This window comes from Sturnira hondurensis, unplaced genomic scaffold (genome assembly GCF_014824575.4).
Source record: "Sturnira hondurensis isolate 20B ecotype Veracruz unplaced genomic scaffold, ASM1482457v3 Scaffold0014745, whole genome shotgun sequence".
Classification (NCBI taxonomy): domain Eukaryota; kingdom Metazoa; phylum Chordata; class Mammalia; order Chiroptera; family Phyllostomidae; genus Sturnira; species Sturnira hondurensis.
In genome coordinates this window covers 2,682,423-2,710,408 of record NW_028087376.1, presented here as the reverse complement: position 1 = coordinate 2,710,408, position 27,986 = coordinate 2,682,423, and the positions used below count along the sequence as shown (strand labels likewise).

Here is a 27,986-nt window from a genome sequence, read left to right as displayed (position 1 = left end):
AGACCTCGGAGCGCGGCGCGGCCGGCCGCTGAGAGCGGCCCCGAGGCGGCAGGCCCCGCCGGGCCCCGGAGCCAGCACCCGCCTCGTCCCGGCTCCCCCGGGCCGGCTCCCTGCGCCCCGCCTGTACCCCGCCGCCGCCCGGCCGGAGCATGGAGACGGCGGAGAAGGAGTGCGGCGCCCTGGGCGGGCTCTTCCAAGCCATCGTCAACGACATGAAGGTAACGGGGTGCGCGAGCGCGATTGCGGGTCCCCTTGGGGGCGCGTGGCGGCGGGCAGCCGTGCCCCTCTGTGTCTGTGCGCCGCGGGGTCTGTGTGTCCTTGTCTGAGCGTGATGGACCTGCGTCTGCTGTACGCCGGGGTCTCCGGGCACCTATCTGGGTATGTGGGTGCTCGTTTGTCAGGGTATCCATGCGGTCCCCGGGGTCGCCGGGGTCGCCCGGATCGCAGCGCCCCCATGGGTTCGCGAACGGAGCCTGCGCACCCCTGGGCTTCCCAGTGCCCGCGACCCTCACACCATGAATGGGGTTTGACTCCTGGGTGACTCTGTAGACCTTTAACAGGTCCAGGGTCTCTCCGGCCTCCGCCCCCTACCACCACCATGGCTTCCCCCACACCCCAAGGCTGGCCTTGGTGCCCAGACAATGCTGTCATCACCAAAGCGGAGAAAAATAATAAAGCGGAGAACCATTAACTCCTTCCCCACCGGCCTTGGCCATTGCGCCGGACCTGGCCGCTGCGCCGGACCCTGCAACTGCCGCCCCTGACACTCCCCCGCTGCCACACACACACACTACAAGCCCCAGGAAGCTCCAGGAACCCCCAGGACTCCGAGGTCTCCAGGCTGTGTCCCTGCGTCCCAAGGCCTCCGTCCTTACCTTGGGAGGAGGAGCAGAGAAGGTTGGGATTGGTAGAGCAACCCCGCGGGAGGGCCTTCCCTAGCCTACTTCCAGCCCAGGCCCCATCTCCAGCCCCTCCCCATGATTGCCCAAGGTCAGGCTGGAGCAGACCACCCATTCCTGGCCCACCACTGGTTCACCAGGTGGGGAAACTGAGGCCTGGGAATGGCTCAAGGTCACTTAGGAGACTGTTGGAAGCTGTCCCTCACCTCACCCCCATGCTCGATCTAGCAGGCCAGGGGAATCCTCCCCACAGAGAGGCCAGGGCTTGGCAGGGCTGGCTCCGGCTGGTGAGGCAGAGAGGACGTCCAGCTTCAGTGGCAGGATGGGGGTCAGGAATCTGCCTTCCTACCCTTCTCTTTGGGAGTAGAGAAAGAGCAAGGAAGAGATTTAGATTCCCCATGGGAACTCCTGAGAGCCACCACCCTCCCAGCCTGTCACACACGTCCCAGCGCACAGCACACAGTCCCGCCGGGACATTTCGGGCCAGGAGGAGACACTGCTCACCGAGGTGTAGCCTGCCCCACAGAGCCCAGGCAGGCCCTTCCTTCACGGGGTGGGGGACTGCAAGCGCACCAGGGGCTCCCGGTCCTTCCAGGAAACAGCCACAGGGGCAGCTGCCAGATACCTGCGACCTAGAAGAGGTCCGAAGCCCCCCTGGCCCAGGACTATGGATAGGCAGCGTATAGGTGCCCCCCATCTCTATATGGGGTGCTTCCCCTAAGACCCTCATCTCTTGTAAGTCCACCTCTGGGCCCTTCTGCTAACCCGAAGAAGTGCTGGCCTCTCGGCCCTTAGCAGCCCCGCCGGCTCTGTGGACATCACATCCCTGGCCCCAGGATCCCCTCCTGGGATGAGGCAGCGCAGACCACCCTCCCTCAGCCACCCACCCCCAGGGCCGGCACCCTCCTCCTGCTGGCAGCCTCTCCTCACACACTGCAGAGAGCAGCAGTTTTGCTCAGGGAAGAGGGATAGGACTGCCTCCCTCCCTCTCCAGCGCATTGCAAGGAACTTTGGGATGAGGCAGAAGGAAGCAAGCCTGGATCAGATTGTAGCAAGAGATTCGGGCAGGATTTTCTGACTTGTGGAGGCAAAATGGGAGAGGTTTCACCTGAGGTGATGCCAAGGACAGATATTCCCCTACTTATGACACATGCCTGAGTTCCAGCCAGGGACAGAGCAGAGGAATGGGCCACCTGGAGGCCCATCACCTGGCTTTAGGGGGCAGCTTCTGGCTCTCTTCCACAGAGAGTGGCCAATCAAGAGAATGAACCTGTCCCATGAGGCCTCTCCAAATTGTGTCCGCAGGCCGCACAACAGCCGCCCTGGCCCTTCTCAAGGCCCAGACCCTGGCTTGTGGGCAGCAGGGAGGGATCCCCAAGATGTGCCTACGTCCTAGAGGAGGGCACCCACTCAGGAGTGGGGAGAGGGCTCTCAGGAGCTTTCCCTGCCTGCTGTGCCTTACTGAACTCAGCTTAGGCGTTTACTGGGTGCCAGGCTCCCTGTTGAGGCCCAGAGAGGGGCAGGGCCCTGCCCGAGGTGACAGCACGGGGCCCTGTGGTGGCCCCAGCTGCCAGGCAGCACCTCCAGCGAGTGCATGGGGCCTCCACCCAGTGCGGTTCTGTTCAGAAAGCGGGGTCAGGAATTTTGCCTGCCCTCTCAAGAGTGAGGGTGTCACCCAGACACAGAGTCCTTGGCGGGGAGGCAGGGATCCCATGTCTTCCGCTAGCCTGCATTCACTGAGCACCTACTAAGTGCTGGCACAGTGCTAAGTGCTTTCCAGGCAGTGCCTGCTTGAGTCTCTGAACTGACCCATGAAGGAGGCACGGTTCTCATCCCGATCTCTCGGGGGAGGAGCCTGAGGCCCAGCGAGGGGTCCTGGGACCATGGCCTGCCTCACTCACCCACACAGCCAACATTAGGGCTGGGGCCACCACCTAGACAGAGTCCCTGAGGGCCAGGGGCCCCAGCAGCCTCCTCACTGGTCTCATCCCATCTACTTGGACACCTCCAGTGACAAGCACGTCACCTTCCCCCGTCACCTTCCCCTTCCAGAGTGGCCCACGATCACTGCGCTGGGCACAGAGCCACTGTCCCTCCTCTGCCTGCAGTCCCCGCCATCCCGGCTCCTTGATGCCAGGCACCCACCTCCCCACAGCCTCGGCCCTGGCTGCAGTGGCCAGTCAGACGGGGATCGGGCCTGACTGCCGCGCGGCAGCCTCAGGCAAATCTGACCTTACTCCCTGAGCCTCCCTGTCAGTAGAAGGGGGTGATAAGTCTTCATCGCACGGAGCTGTTGGGAGGCTTCAATGCAATCACAGGGGGCCGGGGCTCAGCACAGCGCCCGGCCCACTGCAAGCCGGAGGTCGCCAGCAGCGATCACTGTCCCTGCTGAGAACCACCCAGGATCTTGGAGCCTGGCAGCCAGGCACAGGCCCAGGGGGGAAACTGAGGTTACTCTCTGGGGCAGAGGCTGCTCCGGCCCCTCACATTCCCATCTCTGGTGTCCTTTATGAATTGCCAGTGGGAGTGGAGTCCCTGGTCCTTAGAGACCAAGGGTCTCAGTCCACCTGCTAAGGACGAACTGGCCTGGCCTCCCCACGCTCCATCTTGTCCCCTCCCCACGAGATAGCAAGACTATGAAGGTCCGAGATGGAGTGAGCCTGGGGGTGTCAAAGCTGCTGGGATGGGCCTCAGGCCCGTGAGGAGCAGGGACTGTTCTCTGCCCAGTGCCACCTAACCCCTTGCTCCCTCGGACTGCACAGAGGCCGCTGCAGGGCCAGGGGAGGCTTCCTGGGGGCCAGGATGGCACCACTGGACCCCTGCACCCCCAACATCGTTTCTCCACTGGACCTCCTTGGAGGTCTCAGCAAGGCTTCATTCGGGGTTCGAGGGGTCGAGGTGGGGGGGTGCCACCTTTCAGAAGACCCCTGGGGGCACCCAGGTGGGGTCCGCTCCCTGGGCTCGCCAGCAGGTGGCTCCCAGGCCCTTCTGCTGTGTGAGCTGCGCCCGCATGGAGACAGCCCCCCCACAGCAACCCCTCCTGCTCCAGCCTGTGTGAACTTCTCAAATATTTGCTTTCCCTGGGCATTGGCTGGGCTGGGCTGGGAGGGGAGGGAGTTTCGGAGGCTCCCAGGAGCTGCTCTGTCTCCTTTCCACCCCTGTAGGCTGTCCTGGCTGAAGAGGCCATTTAAACCTGCCCAGGGGTTCTGGGTGGCAGAGCCTCCCTCTGAGACCTGAGGGGCAGGCGTCTCCTCCTTCTCCTTTTCCTTGGGATTAGCCCCTTGGGACTGAGGCTTTGCTGGCCCAGGGTGCCCTTTGAGGGCTAAGGCCTTCACAGGGCCCTGGGGCCAGGGCTGAGGTTCCTCCAGGACCCAGCAGCCACGGGAAGGCACATTAGCCAGAAAAGCCACTTGGTTAGACTGGACAACTCGGTGGCTGGGAGCCCGGCCACCCTGCTGGGAAACCCCCTCCCATCGCAGAGCTTTGGGCCAGGCTGGGATAAAGGCCACACTGTGTCCCCAGGAGAGGAAGGGAGCTGGGGGTGGAGAAAGGTGGCTCTGTTGGCTGTACAAGGCCCCATTCAGCCCAGGGCCTGGCTGTCCCCAGCAGGCTGGCCCGGCCCTGCGGCAGTCACACCCTCCCTGGGCCTGGGAGCCACCGCTGCTGGCTGGGGACGGCTGGCTGGCCGGGCTGGCAGCAGCTTCCAGGGCAGAGTGGGGGCTGCTCGAGGGCTTGACGCCTCTGCGCTCGGTGCCCTTGCCCCTGGGCTGAGTGGGAAGCAGCCTGGGCCATTTCCGGGGGAACATGGTACCCCTCTTGCAGCTCAGCCCAAATTCCCTGGCAGGCCCCTGGGGAGCCCTGAGGACACAGGACCTGCCATTTTCACTGTTCCCTTCTCCCTTGAGGGAGGATTTGACTGAAGACAGGAGGCCCAATTTCCTGTCGGGAAGAGGGATGAGCACAGGCATCTGTTCCCAACAGCCAGGATTTCCTCATGCCCCGTGGCTCTGGCCTGGGCCCTCTCTCCACTCAGAAGTCCCAGGAGCCTCCTCCTCCATGGGGCAGGGCTGCTCTCAGAAGCTGCCTGGAGTTGGACAGAGGCCTGTACAGAGCCAGCCCCACAAAGCCCTCAGCCCGGTGGAGTCTCACTGCTTCTCCCATCTCCTTGGCAGAGCTCCTACCCCATCTGGGAGGACTTCAACTCCAAGGCCACAAAGCTGCATTCCCAGCTGAGGTGAGGCTGCTAAGGGGGCCCCCAAGTGGGGAGCAGATGGGGGTGGGGTGGTGAGGATACCTCACCAGAGACCATCTCACTCACTGTCTATCCTCCCAGGACCACTGTGCTGGCTGCTGTGGCCTTCTTGGACGCCTTCCAGAAAGTGGCTGACATGGCCACCAACACCCGAGGTGGGGAGGGGGCGCAGCTGGAGGCTGGGGAGGCCCCAGGTTAGGCTTGGAAGATGGAAAGGCTGAGTGGGGTATGAGCCAGGAAAGGACACCAGGCCCAGAGTCAGGATCTTGAATTCTGCTCCCTAATGAAAGGGGCTGGTTGTATAGATAGTGAGCCTCTCATCACTAGAGGCATGCAAGCAGGAGTGGGTGAACAGTGACAGGGATGTAGAGGGGCTTTGATTCTTGCTATGGGGTGCTCGTCTGACCCCTCTATCACAGCTGTTCACCTCTGTACAGTGAGTCTGATTATGGCTTCTCACCCACCCCATCTGCCCTTCCGAGAGCACACTGGGGCAGGTGAGCCTTTCCCACTAGCCCTGGCATCCCCCTTGCTTTCTGGTCTGAGTAGCAGGGACCTGGGGCTCCTGTTCCTTCAGGTGTTGAGAACCAAGGCACTGGGCACATGCTGGCACTCTCGGGCCTGCATCTAGGAACACCTGGAGGGCGTTCCCCATAGGGTTGGAGGGTGTTTGGGCTGGCTCTTTAAGCCGATCTTTGGTTCTGGCCTCTCCCAGCTGAGTGAAGGGCCCCTGCCCTGGCCTGACCGCCAGAGCACCTGCAGCTACAAGAGGCTGGCATGTCTGGCATGGGCAGAGCCTTGGTCCTGCACGGGGGAGGGGCTCGGCAACTATGATGGAATGATCAAATCCCCCGCAGGGTCTGGCAGGATTGCCAGATGCAGGGGACAGGGCACAGGCTTCGGCCTGGTCTTCTCAGGCCAGCACGCCCTCTCGTGGTCGAAGTCGGGACTGCAGGGGGCCCTGCAGACCCCTTCCCATGCCATGTGCTTGCCTCACCAGGGGCCACACGGGACATTGGCTCCGCGCTCACGCGTATGTGCATGCGCCACCGCAGCATCGAGACCAAGCTGCGGCAGTTCACCAAGTGAGTGGGGGCCACGGGCGGGCAGGGTTGTCACAGGGATACCCCTCTGCCGGCCCTGACCTGCACACCCACGTCCACAGTGCCCTGCTGGAGAGCCTCATCAACCCGCTGCAGGAGCGCATTGAGGACTGGAAAAAGTCAGTCAACCAGCTGGACAAGGACCACGCGAAGGGTGAGGCTGGGGCTTCAGCTTGGGTTTCCACCCCCACACAGTAGAGACCCCCGCCAACAGAGCACTCCTGTCTCACCCCCTGCACAGAGTACAAACGCGCCCGGCATGAGATCAAGAAGAAGTCTTCAGACACACTGAAGCTGCAGAAGAAAGCTCGCAAAGGTAGCGCCCAGGGGTGCCCACCAAGGCACAGCCCCACGGGGCCCCACTCCTCTACCCCCTCCCTCTGGGACACCCCAGGGTGTCATCCTGGGCAGAGGAACCCTGTCTTGGGCACAGGACCCTCCAACCTGCTGGGGGGGACAGAGGGAGCCTCCCCACACCCCAGACCTGGCCCAGTGCCCCCACCCCAGGAGCGGCATAGGCCCGGCCCCCCTCCCCAGGAGCGGCCCTGTCCACACGGCTGTCTTTCACACACTCTTTCTTTCTGTCTCCCCTCCTCCCCCCTCCACATCCTTCCTGTAGAGCTACTTGGTAAGTCACATGTCCGTCTCTCCACCTGCTCCTCCCGTCCTTGTCGCATTTGTCTGTCTCCCCCACCTCAGGGGCATTGGAAGGAGCCGCTCCAAGCCATGGAGGAGCAAGGAAGGTCCAGCAAGGGAGGGGCCTGGGGCCCGGGGGCCCCTGGCCAGGGATGAGTCCGGGGCCACTGCTGGGTCAGTCTGCCAGGCCGAGAGGGGTTGAACCAGGCTGGGTGGGGGGCACAGGCCTTGGCTGCCCTGCCCCCCATCCCACCACCCAGGGTCTTCACCTGTCACCTGCTCGCTTCCTGTCTCACTGCTCCTCTACACCATCCTCTCGCCTCTCTCTGTCTCTCTCGCTGCTTCTTGGTGTCGCTGCTGCTGTCCTTGTGCATTGCTCCCCAAGCTGAGTGGGGACCACACTGAGACACCCCCACCCTGTGCTCAGCACCCTGCCCTGGCTCTCCTGACCGAGGTCTGGAGGACAGCTGAGCCTCACGCTCCACTTCATCCTGTTTCCACCTCACCCTGCTGTGTGCTGGGAGGCGCTAGGGTGCCTCCTGTGGGCCACGAGGGTGGGGGATGGGGGTCTCTGTGGGCCCCCAGAGCACAGCTGCTCTAAAGGTGGCCTAGGGCTCTCCCCACCCCAGGTCCTGGGTGGTTTTGCAGCTTTGGTGTCTTTCCTGTGTATGCGTGTCTGTCTGTCCTCTTTGCTTGCTCTGGGGACCAGCCCTTCCATGAGCCCTGGAGTCCTGCCTGCCCTCCCAGGTCCCCTAGCGCCCATGGCAGCGCCCAGCCCCATAGCCAGGGACACCACCACAGGGCCCGAGCCATGGGTGCGGCGAGCTGGGCCGGGGTCCCCAGCACAGCCTCTCCTCCCAACCCCTGCAGGAAAAGGAGACCTGCAGCCCCAGCTGGACAGCGCCCTCCAGGATGTCAATGACATGTACCTGCTGCTGGAGGAGACTGAGAAGCAGGCAGTGCGCCGGGCTCTGATCGAGGAGCGTGGCCGTTTCTGCACCTTCATCACCTTCCTGCAGCCTGTGGTGGTGGGTCCCTTGGGGGCGGAGTGGCATTCACAGTGCCCCACCGTTGGGCTATCGCCACGTACCAAGAATCAGAATTTGGCAACAACTGGGCCTGAGTTCCTTCTGGTGACTTGGTCCCAGCAGGCTGGGTGCATTCTGCGCTGAGTGCTCCCACCCAAAGGCCTGCCCCGTAGCTCATCTCCAGGACGGGAGGTCATACCCAGCCTCCCTGAGCCCCAGCAGAGCGGGCAGGGTGGGCGGATGGGCCAGGCCCATGGCTCTGACTCGCTGCTTCCTCAGAATGGTGAGCTGACCATGCTGGGAGAGATCACCCACCTGCAGGGCATCATCGACGACCTGGTGGTGCTGACCGCAGAGCCCCACAAGCTACCCCCCGCCAGCGAGCAGGTACAGCCAGCCCTGGGCACAGATGAGCAGGGATGGCCTGCCCTTGGTTGGGGACAGTAGAGGAGAAAGGGGGACAGCATTTGGGGGAGCCAGGCAGCTGGGGATAAAGGACCAGGCGTGTCCTGACACCCACTGTGTACCTGCCCAGGTGATGAAGGGTGATGTGCCCCAGGACCCAGTAAGGGCCTCGAACTGAGAGCAGATGGACAGAAGTTCTACGTTCATGGGGCTTGGCCCTAACCCTACCCACCTGTGCTCCCTCTGCACCAGAGCCAGGCCCCCAGGACAGCCTGTGTGGCCGGCATGCTGCGGAGCGCTCTCCACAGACTGTCTGGCATCACCCCAGCGGTCCTCTGTGACAGCGGTGATTGGCTCTGTGTCACTGGGAAAACAGGCTCAGAAAGGCCTAGAACTTGCTCAAGGGACCCAGCAGAGCCGAGATTTAAGCCTGATGGTGTCCTTCACAGCCACTGTCACCGGGCTCCCCTGTAGCAACAGTGAGTCCCCAGGAGGGCCAGTTTCTCCCGTGTCCCCAGCCTGTCCTGGGCCAGGCCCAGAACCAGCTCAGTGTGTGAGAACCGAGAGTGCCTGGCCCAGGCGGCAGCATCCCTGAGAATCAGAGCTGCAGGCGCCTCCCCAGCGCTCTGGCGGCCCTGCCTCCTGCCTCCAAGTAAGGAGCTGGCATCAGGATGAGTCCGGGCAGGGCTTCGAACTCCAGAGGTCTCCTGCTAGGGCCTGATTCTCAGCTGGGGACAGAGTTGGGGCCCCAGGCAGTGAGAAGGCTCTGGGGGTCCAGGCCACTTTCAGTGGCCTCTGGTGACCTCCGTGCACGTCCCTGCCCAGGTGATCAAGGACCTGAAGGGCTCAGACTACAGCTGGTCCTACCAGACCCCACCCTCGTCACCCAGCAGCTCCAGCTCCCGAAAGTCCAGCATGTGCAGGTCAGTGGGGGCTTGAGGAGGTGTGGGGGGCGTGGCGACTAACTGAGAGGGAATGGGGCAGCTCCCACGAAACTGCATCACGAGCTGCTTTAGGGCCCCACACTCCACCAGTCTCCGCATCGTCAAGGAGTGTGCCAGTCTCGGCACCAGACTGCGGGCAGCAGGGCTGTGCGGGGGCGGCTTCACTCCAGGGAGCGCTGACCGTGTCCCGGGCGCCCCGCGCTCAGCACTTCGTTTGTTTTCTTCATTGCGTCCTAACCACTGTACTGGGTCCGGCATTGTCTCTGTCTCATAGATGGGAAAACTGAGACCTAAGGTGCAGAGTCCCAGCATGTAACCCTTGGACTCCTCCAAGCCCAGCATGGTCTGGGGAATAGAACAAAATAAGACCTGAAAGAGGTCTGTACTTGAAAGAGGTGGGGAAGCTTCCAGAATCGTGTGCTGAGGTTGCCAGTTCATAGACACCCCAGCTGGCGGGTCCCTGAGAGGTGGTGCCTGGGCAGCTGCCACAGGCCTGAGCCCCCAGCCCAGGCTGGCCCCCCCAGGCCTGGCTTAATCACAGGGCAGGGGCAGGGTGCTTCTTGAGCTGGTGCCAGGGCAGGGTTTGAAGATGTTACAGATCCAAGGCTCCTTGGGTGGGGAGGCCGGGAGCCCCGCTCTGTGCCTTTCCCCAGACCACCCCTGGCTGGGTGCCCAGGGCACGGGAGGTAAGCTGGGCCCAGCAACTGCTGCAGCGGGGGGGGGGAGTGCCCAGGCCTACAAGACCCCGGGTGGTGGCATTACAGGGGGGAGGTTTAATTGCAGGGACACCTGTGAGCAGGAGCTGGAGCTGGGGGCTTCAGGGTCACACTCAGGGGGAAGGGACCTTCATCGCCCATGAGCTGTGAGCTACATGGGTGGGACACCTTGGGGGGTGGGGGGTGAGGCCGTCACCACACTCCACATCCCAGTTAGGGTTTGGTGGCAGGTACCGGACCTTCGGAACACAGTCTCCAGATAATCAGACTTGCGTCTGGTTGAAGGGCAGCCTGGAAACTGGCCCCTGGGCGCTCAGGTCATGGTTGCGGGCCTGCTATCTGCTGTTCTGATGCGGAGCAGGAGGCAGAGGCCCAGCCACCCTCCTTGGTGCGCCCTCTGGGGCGCTGGCACACTCCAGGGACAGCTCTCTGGTGCCATCCCCTGCCCAGAACCACTCTGCCCCACAGTCCAGGAACCCAGCTCCTCTGTGGCTCCAGGGCCTCAGGTCTTGAGACCTTGCCATCTGATATTCTCTTTTCCTTCCTTTGCCCCCCACCTGTCTCCCACCCTCGTCTGTCACCTCCCCTTCCACGCACACCCCTGTGTCTCTCTGTCTGGCTGCCGTGCCCCTTGTCCACCCCCCTCAGTGCCCCCAGCAGCAGTGGCAGTGCCAAGGGTGGCGGAGCCCCGTGGCCTGGGGGTGCCCAGACATACTCACCCAGTTCCACCTGTCGCCACCGCAGCCTGGCACAGCCAGCTTCCTCCACCGCCCGCCTCTCCAGCATCTCCTCCCACGACTCCGGCTTTATCTCTCAGGACGCCGCCTACTCCAAGCCTCCCTCGCCCATGCCTGCAGACATCACCAGCCAGGTGAGGGGTCTGCCGGGCCACCAGGACGGGGGGCAGTGGCCTCCTGCCAGCCTCAGGCTATTCTTGTGGGGGGCCACCTGCAGCTGTTGGCACTGGCCTGGAGGCACCCAGGGCCACCACACTGGGGGACTAAGCTGAGTTGACTGCTTAAAAGCTAAGGAAAGGTAGGGAAGGCCCTGGAGTGGCCACACTGCTGTGGCAGTGTCAGCAGGAGGCCTTGGTGGCCTCACTTCCTCCCAAGTCTCTATTCTTTGCCTACTCCCTTCTTTCAGCCGGCCGTGGGAGCAGGGAGTGGGCAGCGGGCCAGCTCTGGCCCCGCCCCCCTGTCCACACTTGGGAGCAGAACACAAAGGGAGGCCGGGCCACATGCTCAGAGGGGTCTGCAGGTGACAGGAGTGACCCCCACCTGAGTTTGAGCCCGTGCTCGGCCCTCCCCGTCACAACCTCTGTCAGGGCTCACCATTCGTGGCCTGCTCTCCTGCCCAGGGCCGTCCCCCTGCACCCAGCCTCTCCCTGTGCCGCTCATCGCTGTGAGCCGCTAACAGGCTATGGTGTCCATCTTAAAGGCCCTCCCCTCCCCCACATTCCTCTCCAGCCAGTGAGTCTCCTTCGCAGCAAAGCCTCAGAAAGAGTTGTCTGCAGGCCCCTCCCCACCAACTTTCCCCTTTGCTCTCAACCTCGAAGAGAAAAGGAGCAATAGATTTTTTACAGATACTCGTTATAGGATTAAAGAGGTACTTTCTATTCCTAATTTAAGTGGTTGTTTTTTCCATGACTCTAAGTGTTGAATTTTTCCATTGAATTTTCCACATACTTTTTTCCATTGATTTTTGCTTTAACAAATACATTGGTGAAAATCTAAAATTTTTGTTTCTCCTGAATCCTCACCCTCTGGTGCTTTTAAATTTTATTTTAGTGATCGTGTTTCATCATAAACTGTAAAGAAATTTAGATGTCTGACTTAAGGATGATGTAGAGCGTGGGGGGCAAACACAAGGCCCGAGGGCCAAATCCGGCCCTCCACCTCCTTATATCCGGCCCCACACCTTGTTTCTACCCGGTGGCAGTGCAAGCTCCTAGCCCCTAGTTAAGGAGCAGTTATATTTATACAGTCCTAAAGTTACACTCGGCCCTTCGAAGGCAACCATGAGGCTGATGTGTCCCCCAGTGAAAATGAGTTTGACACCCCTGATCTAGAGAATTTGAGGGGGCCTGGGCTGGGGCTCCCTGGCCTAATTGGGTCCCCGCAGAGCTCCCCACCACTGGGCTGAAGCCGGCATGGGGGGGGGGGTCCTGTTTCTGCCCTTGCTTTTTTCTCTTCATCCTTTTTTGCTGTTTTGAGTTGGGGACCTCCCAAATGGACTTCCGCTCTCCCCATCCCACTGAAGCCATTCTGGAGCTCTGGGCGCCGCCCCGCCCTCGCCCGAGTTCTCCAGGCGCCCCGCAGGGCTGACCCCGTGACGTCAGGTGCTTGCACTGAACGGGTGCTTTCACCGCCCGTGGTTCCTTCCCCCTTCGCCAGAGGCGCCTTGTCGCCCTTTTGCTGGACCTTCCTCTTCTTCCCAGCCACTGAAGTGATGCCGGGAACCTTTTCTCTGACCGCCCTCACTGAAGGGGGCTTCATTTCTGTCCGTGACTGCCAGATCTGTGGCTCCAGCCCTGCCCCTTCCCTGAACCCTGGCCTCATACAAACACGCCCACGTGCAGACCCCTAACGGGCTGCGCAGCCTCACATTTGCAGGAGGGAACTCTTCCCGAGGCCCGCCCTTCTCAGAAAACAGCCACAGCATCAACCTCGCGGCTCAAGCCGGACACCCTGCTGTACTTCGTGTGCCGCTTTTTCTTGCCCTCCACCCCCAGGCCACCAGCAGCGAGTCCTGTCGCTGGTTCTCAGAACGTGGGGCTCTTGGGCCGGGCCGCAGGGCAGGTCAGAGCTGGCTGTGCGCACTCGGTGCCACGTTCCCCTACAGACGCTCTTGGCTGTGCCCTGGGGTGGGGGTGGGGGGCACGGGGCCTGCACGGTTCTCAGACCGTCCGCGCATTCGGCCCCGTGACCAGCTCTGTTCTCTCCTCTCCCCGCCCCCGCCCCGTCCGCCTGCCTGCCCACCTCTGCGTCGCAGAAGTCCTCCAGCTCCGCCTCCTCCGAGGCTTCGGAAACCTGCCAGTCCGTTAGCGAGTGCAGCTCTCCCACCTCGGTCAGTGCCCCCCACCTGCTGCGGGCACAGGGAGGGCCCAGGCCCCACCAGGGCTGGGGCGCACAGCCTGCTCCCTGCAGGAAAAGTCCCCTCGTTACCACTGTAGCCGCTCCCCTCACTCTCACGTCTCTCCCTCTTGGGACCTGTCGTCCTGCCCCTGCGCCCAGCAGCACCCTCCACACTTTGTCCTTGGCCAAGACTGTAAGCCTGAGGGCCCATATGGACTGGAAACCCTGACCCTCAACCACAGTGAGGGGCCCCTTGGTCATGGGCAGCAGGGCCGAGAGTGCCCCTGACCCGCCCGCCCCACCCTGCAGGACTGGGCCAAGACCGGCCCCCACGAGCAGCCCTCCACCCTGCAGCGGAGGAAGGACCGCGTGGAGCTCCTCCGGGACACGGAGCCGGGCCCGGCCAGCGGGGGCGCCCCGGGCCCCAGTGGAGAGGAAATTGCACGACCCCGAATGTCCCCAGCCACGATCGCAGCCAAGGTAAGCGACAGCGCAGCCAGGGCCCCACCTTCACTCCCAGGTCAGTGCCAGGAGGCCAGGCGCTTGTCCTCAGGCCTAGCTCTGCCCCTAGTGGGAGCTCCCTAGAGTCTGCGGGCAGGGAGGTGGAGGAGGGGCGGCCCTGGGGAGCGAGGCTTCAGCCTGCAGTCTCGCCATCCTAGCACGGTGAGGAGGTGTCCCCCGCAGCCAGCGACCTGGCCATGGTGCTGACGCGCGGCCTGAGCCTTGAGCACCAGAAGAGCAGCCGGGACTCGCTGCAGTTCTCCAGCGGCTACAGCACACAGACCACCACGCCCTCCTGCTCCGAGGACACGATCCCCTCCCAAGGTAGGCCCCGGGGCTGGGGCGGGTGCCCTGGCCTGCAGCCCCGAGGCCCCGGCCCACTGCATCCCATGCCCCCAGGCTCCGACTACGACTGCTACTCCGTGAACGGGGACGCGGATGGAGAGGGCCCCCCAGAGTTCGACAAGTCATCCACCATCCCTCGCAATAGCAACATCGCCCAGAACTACCGCCGCCTGATCCAGACCAAGCGCCCGGCCTCCACCGCGGGGCTGCCCACGGCCGGGCTGCCCACCGCCTCGGGCGCGCCCCCTGGCGTGGCCACCATCCGCCGAACACCATCCACCAAGCCCACCGTGCGCCGCGCCCTCTCCAGCGCTGGCCCCATCCCCATCCGGCCACCCATCGTCCCCGTGAAGACACCCACAGTGCCAGACTCTCCCGGCTATGTGGGGCCCACTCGGGCGGGCAGCGAGGAGTGCGTCTTCTACAGCGACGAGGCTGCCTCACCTCTGGCGCCGGACCTGGTGAAGGCCTCACCGAAGAGGCTGAGTCTGCCCAACACGGCCTGGGCCAGCCCAGCCCCCGAGCCTGCCGGCTACCCCGGGCCGGGCGCCGAGGACGAGGAGCAGCAGCAGCTGGCAGCCAACCGGCACAGCCTGGTGGAGAAGCTCGGGGAGCTGGTGGCAGGGGCTCACGCCCTGGGCGAGGGCCAGTTCCCCTTCCCCACCACCCTGTCGGCTACCCCTGCCGAGGAGACGCCTGCCCCACCCCCAGCAGCCACCAGCGACCCCCCAACTGAAGACATGCTGGTGGCCATCAGGCGTGGGGTGCGGCTCCGCAGGACCGTCACCAATGACAGGTCGGCACCCCGCATCTTGTGATGGCGCCACCCTCCCACCCTCTGGCCAAGTACCAGGCAGGTAGCCTGGCTGGAGAGCGGCGGCCACTCAGAGTGAAGGCACAGCCAGGAGAAGGCAGAGCCAAGCAAGCTTCTTCTTTTTTTTTTTTTTTTTTAAGTCGCACGAGGCAAAGCCACTTTATGGAAAGAAACACGCAGCTTGGACTTCAGCATTTAAACAGGAAGTGACTTCTTTAACAAACCTCGCCATAATGGAGCCTGCAGGCCTTGACCTGGATTTGGAGCCTCTTTTATACTCTCCTCGCCTATACTCTGTCCCTCCTCTTCCTCCCTGCAGGCCCTGCCTTCCCACATCTCAGAGAGTCCCTAGCCGCTACCCCCGCCCAGGGCTGAGGGACGGGGCCGGCTCTTCGCCCCGCCCTCCTGGCTTGGGCTTGCAGCACCGAAGCTCCGCCCACTGGGCCGGCTGTGCCCCAGGGCTGGCAGCGTCTTGGGCCTTTCGGGACTGAGCCCTTTCTCTGTCCCTCCCCAGTCTCTGCGTCACCCATGCTTCTCTCTATCCGGGAGGCAGGGTGGCTGGGGGGAGGGGGCGGGGGCCAGGTGCCCCATCAGCAAAGGTAGCAGATTTGACTGACAATGTGTGCAGAGTGACTGGTGGTTGTGGGGGGCAGGTGAAGGTGGGAGGGGGGACCCCCGTGGCCTAGGGCCCCAGCGCAGGGAGCCTGCCTGGAGGAGGCTGGAGACCCGGAGGCAGCTTCTCCTGCCCTGTGAGGTGCGCCTGGGGCAGGGGTCAGGGTGGGACAGCAGGGATGGCGTCCAGAGGCCTTGGGGTCGTGGGCCCAGACTCCCAGGACATCTGCTCTCAGATGTCTGGTCCTCGTTTGGGTACAAGGCTGATTCTGGTGGCACTTTGCTCTGTTTCAGCCACATTGGGGTGTGGGGGCTGGAGCCACAGAGGGTATGGGGGTTATTTTATGAACATAATAAAATGGAGCTGACTGGACCAGGACTGTGCGTGGGGACAGGGTGGACAATACAGGGTGTGTCCAAGAGTGCCTGAAGGAACCGGGGCGGGGGGACCCACAGTGGTCGGTGGGCTTATGGCAGGGGGAGAAGGACCAATTGGCTCCCCAAAAGCCAGGGACGGCCCTTCTCCAGCTTCTGGAGCAAAGCCAAATTAAGGGCTTCGGGCCCATATGGGGGTTGGGGGTGGGGGGCCTCGGGGCCTGGCCAAGCCAGGCTGAGGGCAAGTCCGGGAAGATTGGCTTTGACTCTCTGTTGCCAGAGGAGATGCCGTCCCAGGACCCGACCTCCCTGCCCCTTGCCTGCAGCTCTGGCCCCTGAGGGCAGTGAGGGCAGGGCAGGCTGCAGGTGCCCCACTCTGAGCTCCAAGTTGTGCCAACTCCAAGCAGGTCAAAGCAGGTGAGCTTCCGCGGAGGAGGGCTTCCTGAGGGGCCGCAGGCCAGCAGAGAGCTGGGCTCAAAGGGTGGCAGGGCCACAGGGCAGCGGCCCCCTGGGGTCAGGAGAACGGGCTTTTCCTGGTCCGGATGCGGTGCAGTTGGTCTGAGTCTCCCAGCAGCGAGTCTTGGCAGTTCTTGTGCTGGAGCTGGGACCTGGGTCCTGGGTGGGGCTGGGGAACCCAGGGTGCCCTCGAGTGGGTGGAGCCCTGGGCTCCCCCAGGGTGGTGGAGAATGGTACCTGTAAGTCGTTAGGTCTGAGGACAACCTTGCTGAGTGCTCCAGTCAGCCCCAGAGCCCAGGCTGGGGCACCTGGAGGGGCACCTGGAGGGGCCCAGGCAAAGGAGGGCCTGAAGGAGCCGTAGAGCAGGTGGCCGGTGTGGGCTGCCCCGGGCCGGGGCTTACACTGCCCCTCGCTCAGGGCTGCACCAGGCGTTGCCCGGGTGGGCCGATGGAATAGGATGCAGGATGTGTGATGTGAACAGGGTATGAGCATGGGGTGGAGTTGCAGCTTGGTCCCTGCGTCCCAGAGAAGAGCTTGCTTCCCGGGGACAGGGGTGGCTTCGCAGGTGCAGGGAGGTTGTACCCCCTCCTTGCTCACCCCCTTCCGCTGTGAACCACCCCAGGGCTGTACATAACCCTCCATCCCCTGCCCACCTCTCATCCACTTAGTGACCACCTCGTAGCACCCGCCCCCCCGGGATCCGAGCCAACCATCCCGCATCACAGACTTTGGTTGGGGGGACTTCTTTACATTTGTTTTATTTTTCATTTTGTACAGAGACATATTCTTTTCAAAGTCTTTTGACTAAAGTAACTTTTCTGGTGCTGTGGTTAACTTGTTCCTTCTGTTAATTTATTTCCCCACCCTAGGCCTCCCTCCTTGTTCCCGCTCACCCCCTCTTCCCGTCACCCCTCTGCATCCCCCCACCCCATCGGAGCCATTTTGTTTCTTTTCTCTCTGTCGGTTTTTGGATAAATTATCCTCCGCTCCTTCCCCTCCAGCCCACCCTGCCCTTGATTTAAATAGTCACTGCTACAAGTAACAAATGCACTGTGAAGACCCCAGTATTAATAAAGTTGTACTGTAATTAACACCCTTGCCTCCGCCTGGCTTCCTGCCTTCTGCTGCTTGAGCTGGCCCCCACCACAGCGACCCCTGCACTTGGCCCCTCTCACTGGAGCCCAGCCTGGGGGCGGGTCTCCTTGGGGCCCTGGGCCCCGTGTAGCAGGGGCGAGAGTGGCTTCGTCTTGTGCCAGGACCTACACCCGTGAGGCTTGGGGTCCTTCCCTGCTGGCGGCCGTCTTGGAGCAGCCAGTTGGATGGAGGGAGGGGGACCAGGAGGCACTGCAGTTGGGGTGGGGGATAGTCCCACACCCCTGTTGCTGGGACCTCCCGAGCTAGGGCAGGACTGGAGGGATCCCCTCTCTCAAACGCCCACCACTCCAGCCCCCTGGCCAGGCTCCATCCTTCCCATGTCAGAACCCTTAGCCCGAGGTCCGGCCGGCCCATCCCTTGTCCCATGCGTGGCACTTGGTGGACTGGAGCAGGATGGGGAGGGGGCGAGGGACTCCCAGCCCCTCCAGGTTCACCCTTGCAGATGCAAAGCCAAACAATCCAAAACGAAATAAAGCGGGTGTTTAATATAAAAAATAAACTGGAAGAGCACCCACGCCACTGTGGCAAGATACGGCGCTTGGCTCTGACTTCTCCCCGGCCCGACTGCGCCTGCCCTCCACACCCACTGCCCGCCTGGCACGGCCCTCACCTCCGCGGCTGCCGGGACTCCAGGCAGGGGAGGCAGCCCGGTTAGTGCCCAGAGGGGCCATGGCCTCTGTCTTGTCCACCTCCAGGTCCCCAAGCCCTCACCACTCCAGGTGAGAGCATGTGAGGTATGGAAGGTGGGGAGCAGATTCCCCCTGAGAGGAAAGACACCTGTCCTGGGGCTCCTCCCCCAAGGGGGGTTCCCCACTGCCACCCGGTGACATCTGGGCCCAGTGGAACTGGGAGCTCCTCAACGCGCCCCACACAAGTCACTGCACAGGCCGGGGGGCGGAGGTCTCCGTGCCCTAGGCAGTTTCGGTGAGCCGGCGATGCCAGCTCGGGGCTCCGGGAGTGGGGCAGCGAGGCGGGGGCTGCCGCGCGGGCGGAGGGCCGGCTAGGCGGCCACACACGGCGACAGGGGCTCTGGGACATGGCGCTGCGTGCTCGGCACCTCGCAGTCCCGCCAGTTCAGGACGGAGCTGTGTTTACCTGCGGGGAAGGAAAAGGAAAACTGCAGGAGCAGTCGGCACACATCCCCGTGTCCCCTCGCCCGGGGCGCATCCCAGCTCCCGGGAAAGGCTCTGCCAATGGGTGGGCGGCCCCGCCCTGGCCCGGCCCCGCCCCTGCTCCTCACAGCAAGAGCAGTACAGCAGGTCGAGGACGCGGAAGCAGTTGTCCAGCAGGGCTTTGGGCCGCACCAGCTTCTGGCTCAGCCCCCGGGCGCTCAGGAGGGACAGCACGGCTTCCACCCTGGGGCTGACCTCCACGTCCTGGAAGGGAGGAAAGCGAGAGGACCACAGGCCGGTGAGGAGCCAGGGCCGCGGGCCAGGGGAGCTAGGGGGCTGTCGCCCCTGACGCCGTGCAAACCACGGAGGGAAGACAAGACCTCCTGGGACCAGGAGCCCCAGGGGGCCATTTCTCTCTTTCTTCCTCCAGGTGCCAAGTTTCCTGGGGGTGAGGGGAGGGTACCCCTTACGGTCCCTCACGCAAGCACAATACAGACCTAATCTCTTTTCTCATCACTGGAAAAATGACTCCCCGGCCCAGAGACAAAGAGCCACTAAAGAAATTGGTGGGGCCCTGGCTGGTGTGGCTCAGTGGACTAAGCACTGGCCTGCAGACCCAAAGGGTCGCTGGTTTGATGCCCAATCAGGGCACATGCCTGGGTTACAGGCCAGGTCCCCAGTGGGGGGCACATGAGAAGCAACCACACACTGATGTTTCTCTCCCTCTCTCCCTTCCTTCCCCATTCTCTAAAAATAAATATAATCTTTAAAAAAATGTTTAAGAAGTTATGAAGAAAAGAAATCACTGGGACTCCCAGCTCCTGCCAGAATTTTGAGAGCCTCCACAGAGCTCCAGGCAGCTGCAGCAGTTGCTGGCCCCAAAGCCAGGGCTCATGAGAAGCTCCCACTGGCTGCTGGGCGCTGTGACTGGGGAGCAGGTGGGGTTCCTGGGCCGGGTGGGCACCTCATTCCTGAGGAGGGCTGGGGTAGGGTGGGGAGCAAGGCAGTGTGGGGCTTCACGGAGCGGTCCCACATCGCCTGCATGGCACACACTCACCCAATCACCTTACTCTCCCGGCTTTGGGGGGACATGCCCAGAGGCCTCAACCCAACCCTGCTGAGCAGGAACCTCTTTATTATGCTTATTATTGCTAGTGATACTTGAATCCATAGTTTACATTTAGTTTCACTCTGTGTTGTATGGTTCTATGGGCTTTGGCAAATGCGTGATGTCACAAGCCACCTTTCCACTCCAGGCAGAAGCATTTTATCGCCCTGAACACCCCCTGCTTCCACCTTCCCATCCCTCCTCCCTAAAGGGATCTCATTTCTTAGGCGCAGAAACAAGGTCACAGGGACCACAGACTCGCCCAAGACAGAGCCTGGAAAGGGGCCTTGGGCACATCTCCTGCCCACCCCACCCCCCCACGGGTCGTCACTGATTGTCTCCTCCTCTCTCCCATTTCTCCTACACCCTTCAGGACATGCCCGACCTTTCGAGGTGCGCCAGCCCTTGGCCGGCACCCCCCCACACTCACCCATGCACATGCACACACCGCCCACCCACACCTCTGCCCAGCTCACCCTGAGGCCTTGTTGGACATTCACCAGCAGCGTGTGTACGTCCTGCAGGTACTTCCAGGATGGGTGGTGTTCGAGCAGCACCTTCTGCACGGCCTCAGTGGCACTGAGACTCACCCAGACCCACAGGTAGCGCAGCTCCTGCTGGCTCACCTGGGCCCGCTGCTGTGGGATGGGAGAAACAGTGAAGCCCCAGATGTGGATCTCTGGCCTGCCCCACACACACACAGCTCTAACACCCACCCCAACTGGCCCCTGCACAAGGGAACCAAGCACAGATGTCCGCCAGGCACCGAGGACAGCCTCAGGCTGGGGCCAAGGGTGAACCCACTTGAGGGGCCGGGAAAGGCTGCTGACAACAGGACCTGCTGAGCCAACATGGGTCTCGGGAGAGGCCCGGAGATGTCCTGGGGGGACAGGGGATGTCCCAGCCCAGTAGGGGATTCTCACCAGCTTGGTGATGTTGGCCACTCTGAGCACCCCCTGGTAAGGCACGCTGACCTGGTAGTTGATGGGGAAGAAGTGTTTCTGGGCAGTGAAGAACAAACCGTGAGATCAGGGTCAGAAAGGATGCAGGCAGGTCCCCCAGCCCCCGCCCCTACACCCACACCCAAACGATTTGCTGTAGGAGGGGCCCAGGGCAGCCCCTGTACTGCCAGAGGTGGCCCTCCAGAGAGAGGACAACAGTCTTTCCTCCGGGGCACAGGGAAGGAGGAAATGAAACACCTCGTCCGTTGCTGTTCAGGCAGAAGTTTCAGCCAGGAAACAGTACAAGGGACTTACTACCCCAGGAGACAGGTTCTGTGGGTGTGGGGAGGACAGAAGCAGCCCTCTAAACTGTATAATAGTGACAGCTACACAACCCTGCAAGTGCGCTGAAAACCACCGAGTGCCCATTTACATGGGTGAGTAGCTCAATAAAGCCATTTAAGAAAGACATACACAGCCATGCCACCTGGGCTCCTCCACCTTACAAAAAGAACCTGTGTTCCAATTCCAGGTCCTTATGTCCCCACTAATAATAGTAAGTGTCTGGGGTTCCCTCAAGCTGTCCTGGAGTCCATTCCTGAAACACAGGGTGAGTGCCACGTGGAGGTGGGACCCAAGGCCAGCCCCAGGAGGAGGGGTGGAGGCCCCAGGGTCAGCTGGTGGGACGGAGAAAGGACAGTGTGTTCAGACCAGTGACCAGGCCCGCCGGGCCCGCCGGGGTGTTTGGCGGAGAAAGGCAGACCCAGAGGCCACATAGGCTCCGGGCAGGCACAGGTCCAGGGGCTTGGGGTGGGGGTGCAGCGAGTGCCAGGTGGTTACCATGTACTGCAGGCGGTTCTTGTACTGCAGCTTTTCCCGCAGGAAGCCGGTAAAGGCGCACTCCTTGCTCTGGGTCTCTGGCCACACCTCCAGACCCTGGTTCCCCAAGGCCACACCAAGGAGGATCCCAAGATCTGTGGACCGTGCCGGAAAGGAACACATGAGCAACCTGCATGGCTCCCAGTCTCCACCCCAAGTCCCCAGGGGAGAGATGGGAGGGGCCAGGGCGTAGAGCCCCGCGGGGGCCTTCCCACCAGGGGGCTGCTTTGTCTGCCGTCTGGGCTCCAGGACTGCAAAGCCATCCAACCTGTCTACTCCGGGTTCAGAAGCCACCGCCTGGGGTTAGTCTCACCTCCATCCCACTCTCACCGCACAAGGCAGGCACGGCCTCCCTTCAGGCCACCGCAGCCCCTCCTGCAGGGCTGACGTGTTCTCAAAGCCTGTTGCTTTCATTTTCCATCTCAGGATTGAAGAGCTGTGGATTCTAGTTCCAACTCTAGAAACGACTTTTGGGTGACTGGAGTAATTTTCTTCCCTTCTCTGACTTTGGCATCCTTCTCAGTTAATGCACCAGTGAGTGTGTGGCAGTCTTTCTGGTTTGCTCGTTCTAGGATGCTTAGCAAATATCGCTGCCGCTTTCTGAAAGTTACCAGCCCCTACCACTGGAGGTCGCTGTGATCTCAAAAATAGCCTGCGTGTTTTCCCGTAACTGAACAAACTTAAAAAAAATCTCTAGGTAGGGACAACTGTAACAGCATAGACAATAAAATACAATTTTAAAACTCTCTAAGAGAATTTGAAAAAAATACGAACAAGGGTGATGTCAACCAGAGCAGAAAGAACAAACTATAAATGGACAAGAGGCATATCCCTCAAAATCAACCTCACTAATAAAGATTAAACAATTCACATTATAACAGTATTTCATCTATCCAAATGGAAAGTGGTCTTGTTTGTTTGCTTAACTTTATTTTAGTTTAGTAGCGTTCTATAGTGGCAAAAGTAGTGAGACAGATGCTCTCCTCCTGCCAAGCAAGTTGGCAATTTTTTAAATTGATGGAATAATGTCCACACCCTTTGACCCATTAAATTAATTTCTAGGAAAGGGAAACCCGAGGGAAAACAAAAAAGAGAGACACAACCACAAGATTTATGGACAAAGCCTCTCACCGCAGCACCATTTCACAGCAGTGAAAACCTGGAAATGGCCTGATCGGTCAGTAACAGTGAATGCAGCCAGTGGGGAGTCACGCTGCCCAAGAACACTGGATGACATGTTGATGTGATAAGGGAAATACTTAGGATACGCTTAGGGAAACTCATTTAAAATGCCTGGCTCAACACTTCATACCTGGGTATATGATTCAAGTGTGACTAGAACTCGGTTCTGTGTGTGTGTGTATGTGTGTGTGTATAGGAAGTGTGGTGGAAGAGCCCTACCAAATCTCTACAGGACATCTTCGTGTTCTTTATATTTTGTAGGATATATTTTCTATTCCACCATCAATATCTATTATTGTTAGAATCAAAGGCAATTTTTTTTTGGTTCTTTTCTTTTTCCCAAGTCAGCCAGGCAGGCTGAGTTGTCTCCTGGACCCAGCCCCGGGCATGAGTAGAAATTACTGATGACTTTCCCCACTCGCTTCCTGGCCCACAGGAGGCTTTGGTTCTGAAACCCTCGCTAGCCTGGGCCTGCTCCCCATCACTCCCTTGGATCCTTCTCAGTCCCTCAGCCACGCCTGGGCCCCTCACCGGGAGCACCCTCAGGTCTACTCACGCCCCGTGCCCCGTAAGGCCTCCAGACCCCCAGACTCTCCTCTCACAGAACTCACAACCACACGTCTTGCAAGCCTGCAGGTTTGCAACCCACCTTACCACAAGACCCCGGCCCTACCCTGCCCCACTCTCTTCCCGAGTATCATGCTAGTATTTGGACAAAGGAACAGATAAACACTTTCTTTCTCATCTCTAAGTCATTAACCCTCTCAGCGTGGCACCCCTGCAGGTCAAGAGCATTCCTGCCTGAGAGCCTCTGCTCACACTTGGCCCTGCCCTGGGCACCTGCTCACACTGCAGGCCTCTTCCAAGGTCGCACCGAGACTGCCCTCCCTGGGGGCTGCCCTGCCAATGCCAGCCCCGGCCAAGCCCTGTCTCTAGCACAATCTGTCCAATTCATTCATCGTCACCAGCCCCGAGTGTGTGAACACATGATATGGTGACCAAACCCTGAGCTCGTGTACTGAGCACTTCCAGGGCGCACCTCAATCAGCAGCCTTTGACTCTCTGGGACAGCAGGCAGTGCCCCACCCCAGAGCACCCATAGGGGCACTCTGGGTGGGGCCAGAGAACATGCATTTCTAACGAAGGCCCAGGTGCTGCTGCTGCTCACACTCTGAGGACCCCTGAGCTAAAGGAGCAGTTGCAAACTGTCCCAAAGGCCGCATCAGGCTCACAGAGACTTCACATAAAAACCTGAATTTCCACCTTTCGTTTAAAAATCAGCCTCTGTCCACACTGGGTCTTCTTTCTCATGTGCAGTCCCCATGGGCTTCCCCCCTCCACCACCAAGTCCTGCTCCAGCATCGGTGTCCTGGCCCGGAGCCTTCGGGGCTGGCATGGACTCATAGCCGGCACCAAGCCTGGCACCTGTGGGCTGTACCCGGTACCGTTCACAGACGACCTGCCTTCCTCCGACAGACTTCCCCCAAGTCTGCTGTCCATTTCCAATTTTAAGCGGCTTTTCCGTTGCCTCCATCCTGAGAAACAGGCCAGCAGGCAGGTGGCCAGGCAGGAACACCACCACTGCAGCCTCACGACCACTCCACAGCACTGGAGCCCACGGACGGGGCAGACCTGACCCCTGCCCTCCTGAGACAGGAGACCTGAAAGTCAGAGGAGGAGGCTGAAGGAAAGGCAACAGGTGGGAGAAGCCATACGGCCCATGGCTCCTTGGGGTGGGGGGACGTCCCTGTCCCAGAGACCACCCTTTGTGCAGGGATAGAGGGGCTTGTCCACCACCACGTGTAGGGTGTAAATAGCACCCCTCAAAAACATTCTTGTTTGCCCAGAACCTCAGGTGTGGTCTTATCTGAAAACAGAAACTTTGCAGATGTAATGAAGGCCCATGCAAAATCCAATGACTGGCACCCCCATCAGAGGAGAGGACATGAGATGTACAGAGGGGAAGACCACATGAAGACATTGAAGACATGGGCAGAGGTCGGAATGATGCTATCACAAGCCACAGAATCGCTGGAGCCACCAGAGGTGGAAAGTGGCAGGAAGCTCCCCCCACCCCCCAGAGCCTTCAGAGGGAGTGTGGCCCCACCAGCACCTGGGTTTCAACTTCTGGCCTCCAGTGCTGGGACAGATTGAATTTATGCTGTTTGAAGCCTGCGAGTTTGTGGCAGGTTGCTATGGCAGCCAGCCCTTCCCTAGCACCCCAGCCTCCCTGCAGGCCCCTGGTCTGCAGCCCACGCGGACTCGCACTCCACAGGCAGTCCCCTCCACGTCCTGCAACCGCCTCCACGAGCTTCGGCCCCCTCACCATGCCTTCTCACCCTCGTTACCTCCTGTCCAGAAGGTTGCGACCACCTCTCCTGCACGCACCGAAGGACAGACCTTCTGAAAGAGTATCTCTCAGTCACAGCCCCTCCCCCAGACCAGATCAGGAAACATCCAGATGCCCCTGTTATCACAGGAACGTGGTAACATTCCAGCTTGGCCCCTCGCTGTTCCCTCTCCCTGGAACACAGTCCTTACCTCAGAACCGCTACCTGTGTGAACACTGCCCACCTTCGAGACCACTTCAGGTGGCATCTCACCCATGCTGCTCCTCACGACCTGGAAACTTCCAGAACACTGGGTCTCCATCCTTCCACTGTCTAAATGTTCTGACCCTTTGCAAGATCCTTCCACAAGGCCCAGGTGAGACCAACTCCTCTGCAAATTCCTCCAAGGACCCAGTCCTGACCTTGCCCATTCAGCACAGAGTTCCCAGGGCCTGGCTCTGGGCCAGGCTCTAGAGCGCGAGGCCAAGGCAGCCAGGCCCCTGCGCCAGGGCGGTCAGTGCCCAGCAGGTGCAAGGGAGGCACCAGAACAGGTGCTGGGTTTGATTCGATCGAGCTGAGTCTCAGAGTCTGAAGGGGTCTCGGTCTGGCTTCCCACCAGCAGGCTTGAGAGGCTTCTAGGTCCCTCTTTTTTTCTGACCTCATTTCAACTTATTTTTCTTTTCCCCAGCAAACTGTCCTCTCACTGCCTTTGGGTTTTACTCTTTATGGAAGACAGGGCAGAGGAAACAGGCTGCCTTCCCCAGGCACCTGGCTGCATGTCTCCCGCATGCCGGGGGCCCAGCCACTTCCACAGCCCCCACCGCCTGCCGGCCACACCCAAGGAGGCAGAAATCCTCTCTCTCTGCCCTCCCTGCCTCACTGCACTCCAGAGCACCCATTAGTCTGGGAGGGCAGAGCTGCCACCAGTCCCCAGTGCCTGCCCTGTCCCCAGGACCACCCACTGACTGCACCCACCTAGCCTATGACTCACCCCCCCACACCTGCCTGCCCTGGGTCAGTTGGAGACAGGGCGGAGGGTAGGTGTGGGAGTCCCCAAGGGACCCTGCCCTGAGCTGGGAAGCATCTCAACTTCTCACCAGCAAGAATGGCCCAGTTGCCATGGTTACGGCAGAGCTCGGCTGTGGGCCGAGGCCTCCCCAGGGCGGTCCCCACGGACCCCCCCAGTACTCACAGTGGAGCCAGGCGAATCCCTGGGGCATGGTGGTACTCGGGGTCCCCCAGAGAGCAGAGGCAGTATCCCCAGCGGTGTGTCTATCCAGAGAGGCGCAAGTGCAGCCTACATGGCCCCGGGTCAGCACAGGTGGCCTAAAGTAGAAGGGCTGGCCACGGAGGATGGCCTGGCAGGGGGATGCAGGTGCTCCTGGGGCAGCACCACCCTTATCTGCCTGGCAGTGCGGAGGGCAGCCGGCGGGAGACAGCTGAGAGTTCCATGGCAGCTAGGACCTGGCCTGGGATAGCAGCCTCGGGGTCTTCCCTCCCAAGCAGGAGGAGAGAGTCCCCAGCAGGCCCCTCGGAATCTGAGGCTGGATTGTGCTTTCTGTGATTTCCCGGTCTGCAGCTGCTCAGTGTGAAATCTGGCTCTGGAAAGAGAAAGGAGGAGAGAAACCAATTATGTAAGAGCAGTGCTGCCACTCAGCCATCAGCCGCGGGCCTGTGCACGCTGCACCCTCCGCCTGGCCGGCCTGGGGAAGGCCTCGGCGCCTGGCCCTGCCCTGCCCTGCCCTGCCCTGGCGGCTGCCCACTGGGGGACCCAAGCTCGCACACAAGAAACCACTGCCGCATACCCAAAGGGCAGCATCGGCCTGGGAGTGAGTTATGATGACACCGGGTGGCAGCCTGAACAAAAGCAGGACCACGGAATGAATGGGCCACGTGGGTTAGAGTGAGGGAGCTTCCTGGAGGTGAGACAGAAGGTAAAGAATTTGAACAACTCAAGCTGCAGGGAGGTTAAAAATGCAAATGATGCAGTCCTCTACTCACCTCAGGCTCAGTCCCATCCTCCTATTACCCTAAATTTGTGTCCCTTCTCAATAGGGTACCCAGTTAAATTTTAATTTCAGATAAACAGCACATTTTTTAGTATAATTATGTCATGAATACTTTTTAAATTTAAATTATATTTTATTTTTATGCTATTACAGTTGTCCCAATTTTCCCCCTTTGCCCACCTCCACCCAGACACCCCACTCTCCCAGGCTATCCCCACACCGTTGTCCATGCCCATGGGTCATGCGTGTGTATCCTTTGGCTACTACATTCCCTAGGCTGTACTCTACATCCCCATGGCTACTCTGTAACTACCTGTTTGCACCCTTTAATCCCTTCACTTTTTTACCCACCCCCCTGATCCTCTCCCATCTGGCAACCATCAAAAGGTTCTCTGTATCTATGATTCTGTTTCTGTTCTGCTTGTTCATTTAGTTTTTAGATTCAATTATTGATAGATATGTATTTATTTCCACTTTATTGTTCATTTTTTATCTTCCATTTATTTATTTATATATATATATTTATTTATTTATTTATTATCTTCCTCTTAAAGAAGACCCTTTAACATTTCATATCATACCAGTTTGGTGGTGATGAACTTAGCTTTAGCTTTTTCTTGTTTGGGAAGCTCTTTATCTGCCCTTGCATTCTAAATGATAGCTTCGCTGGGTACAGGAATCTTGGTTGTAGGTCCCTGCTTTTCATCACTTTGAATATTTCTTGCCAATCCCTTCTACCCTGCAAAGTTTCTTTTTATAAATCAGCTGACAGTCTTACAGGAACTCCCCTGTCGGTAACTAACTGCTTTTTTTTGCTGCTTTTAAGATTCCATCTTTGTCTTTAACATTTGGCATCTTAATTACGATGTATCTTGGTGTAGACCTTTTTGGGTTTATCTTGTTTGGGACTCTCTGCACTTCCCGGACTTTTATGTCTAGTTCCTTCGCCAAGTTGGGGAAGTTTTTTGTCATTATTTTTCTACAAATAGGTTTCTTATTTCTTGCTCTCTCTCCCTCCTTCGGGAACCCCCATGATGTAAATGTTGGTATGCTTGAAGTTGTCCCTGAGACTCCTTACACTATCCTCACTCTTTTGGATTTTTTTCTTCT

At 60.2% G+C, this 27,986-nt stretch overlaps 2 protein-coding genes across 8 annotated transcripts; one reads left to right on the top strand and one right to left on the bottom strand.

Annotated features, from left to right (window-relative positions):
* Nucleotides 1–9: 9 nt before the first annotated feature.
* On the top strand, nt 10–17,253 carry MTSS2 (MTSS I-BAR domain containing 2). 6 transcript variants are annotated; one of them, XM_037063672.1, is made up of 15 exons: nt 150–218; nt 5,072–5,133; nt 5,233–5,306; nt 6,152–6,236; nt 6,317–6,408; nt 6,496–6,570; nt 6,874–6,882; nt 7,761–7,918; nt 8,198–8,305; nt 9,149–9,246; nt 10,728–10,854; nt 12,975–13,049; nt 13,367–13,537; nt 13,717–13,882; nt 13,958–17,253. In XM_037063672.1, the coding sequence occupies exons 1-15, from the start codon at nt 150–152 to the stop codon at nt 14,719–14,721; spliced, it is 2,133 nt and encodes a 710-aa protein (XP_036919567.1). In that variant the 3' UTR covers nt 14,722–17,253. The 6 variants fall into 6 exon arrangements, with proteins under 6 accessions (XP_036919570.1, XP_036919567.1, XP_036919564.1 ...); XM_037063669.1 differs by having other exon boundaries at nt 10,632–10,854; nt 13,958–14,721; XM_037063670.1 differs by lacking the exon at nt 6,874–6,882 and having other exon boundaries at nt 10,632–10,854.
* Nucleotides 17,254–17,778: 525 nt separating this feature from the next.
* On the bottom strand, nt 17,779–26,318 carry IL34 (interleukin 34). Of its 2 annotated transcripts, none has more exons than XM_037063677.1 (6): nt 26,060–26,318; nt 21,317–21,450; nt 20,459–20,536; nt 20,012–20,173; nt 18,556–18,691; nt 17,779–18,410 (listed from the first exon to the last, which is right to left on the bottom strand). In XM_037063677.1, the coding sequence occupies exons 1-6, from the start codon at nt 26,085–26,087 to the stop codon at nt 18,316–18,318; spliced, it is 633 nt and encodes a 210-aa protein (XP_036919572.1). In that variant the 5' UTR covers nt 26,088–26,318; the 3' UTR covers nt 17,779–18,315. The 2 variants fall into 2 exon arrangements, with proteins under 2 accessions (XP_036919572.1, XP_036919571.1); XM_037063676.1 differs by having other exon boundaries at nt 20,012–20,170; nt 26,060–26,183.
* Nucleotides 26,319–27,986: the final 1,668 nt, after the last annotated feature.

Excerpts from the sequence above, each read along its gene's own strand:
- MTSS2 (XM_037063669.1), top strand. The coding sequence starts at position 150 with ATGGAGACGGCGGAGAAGGAGTGCGGCGCCCTGGGCGGGCTCTTCCAA. Across the intron at positions 5,134-5,232 it reads AAGCTGCATTCCCAGCTGAG|GACCACTGTGCTGGCTGCTG; the intron begins GTGAGGCTGCTA and ends CTATCCTCCCAG. Across the intron at positions 7,919-8,197 it reads CCTTCCTGCAGCCTGTGGTG|AATGGTGAGCTGACCATGCT; the intron begins GTGGGTCCCTTG and ends CTGCTTCCTCAG.
- IL34 (XM_037063677.1), bottom strand. The coding sequence starts at position 26,087 with ATGCCCCAGGGATTCGCCTGGCTCCACT. Across the intron at positions 21,451-26,059 it reads GGGATTCGCCTGGCTCCACT|ATCTTGGGATCCTCCTTGGT; the intron begins GTGAGTACTGGG and ends CACGGTCCACAG. Across the intron at positions 18,692-20,011 it reads ATGTCCAACAAGGCCTCAGG|GACGTGGAGGTCAGCCCCAG; the intron begins GTGAGCTGGGCA and ends CCTCCCTTCCAG.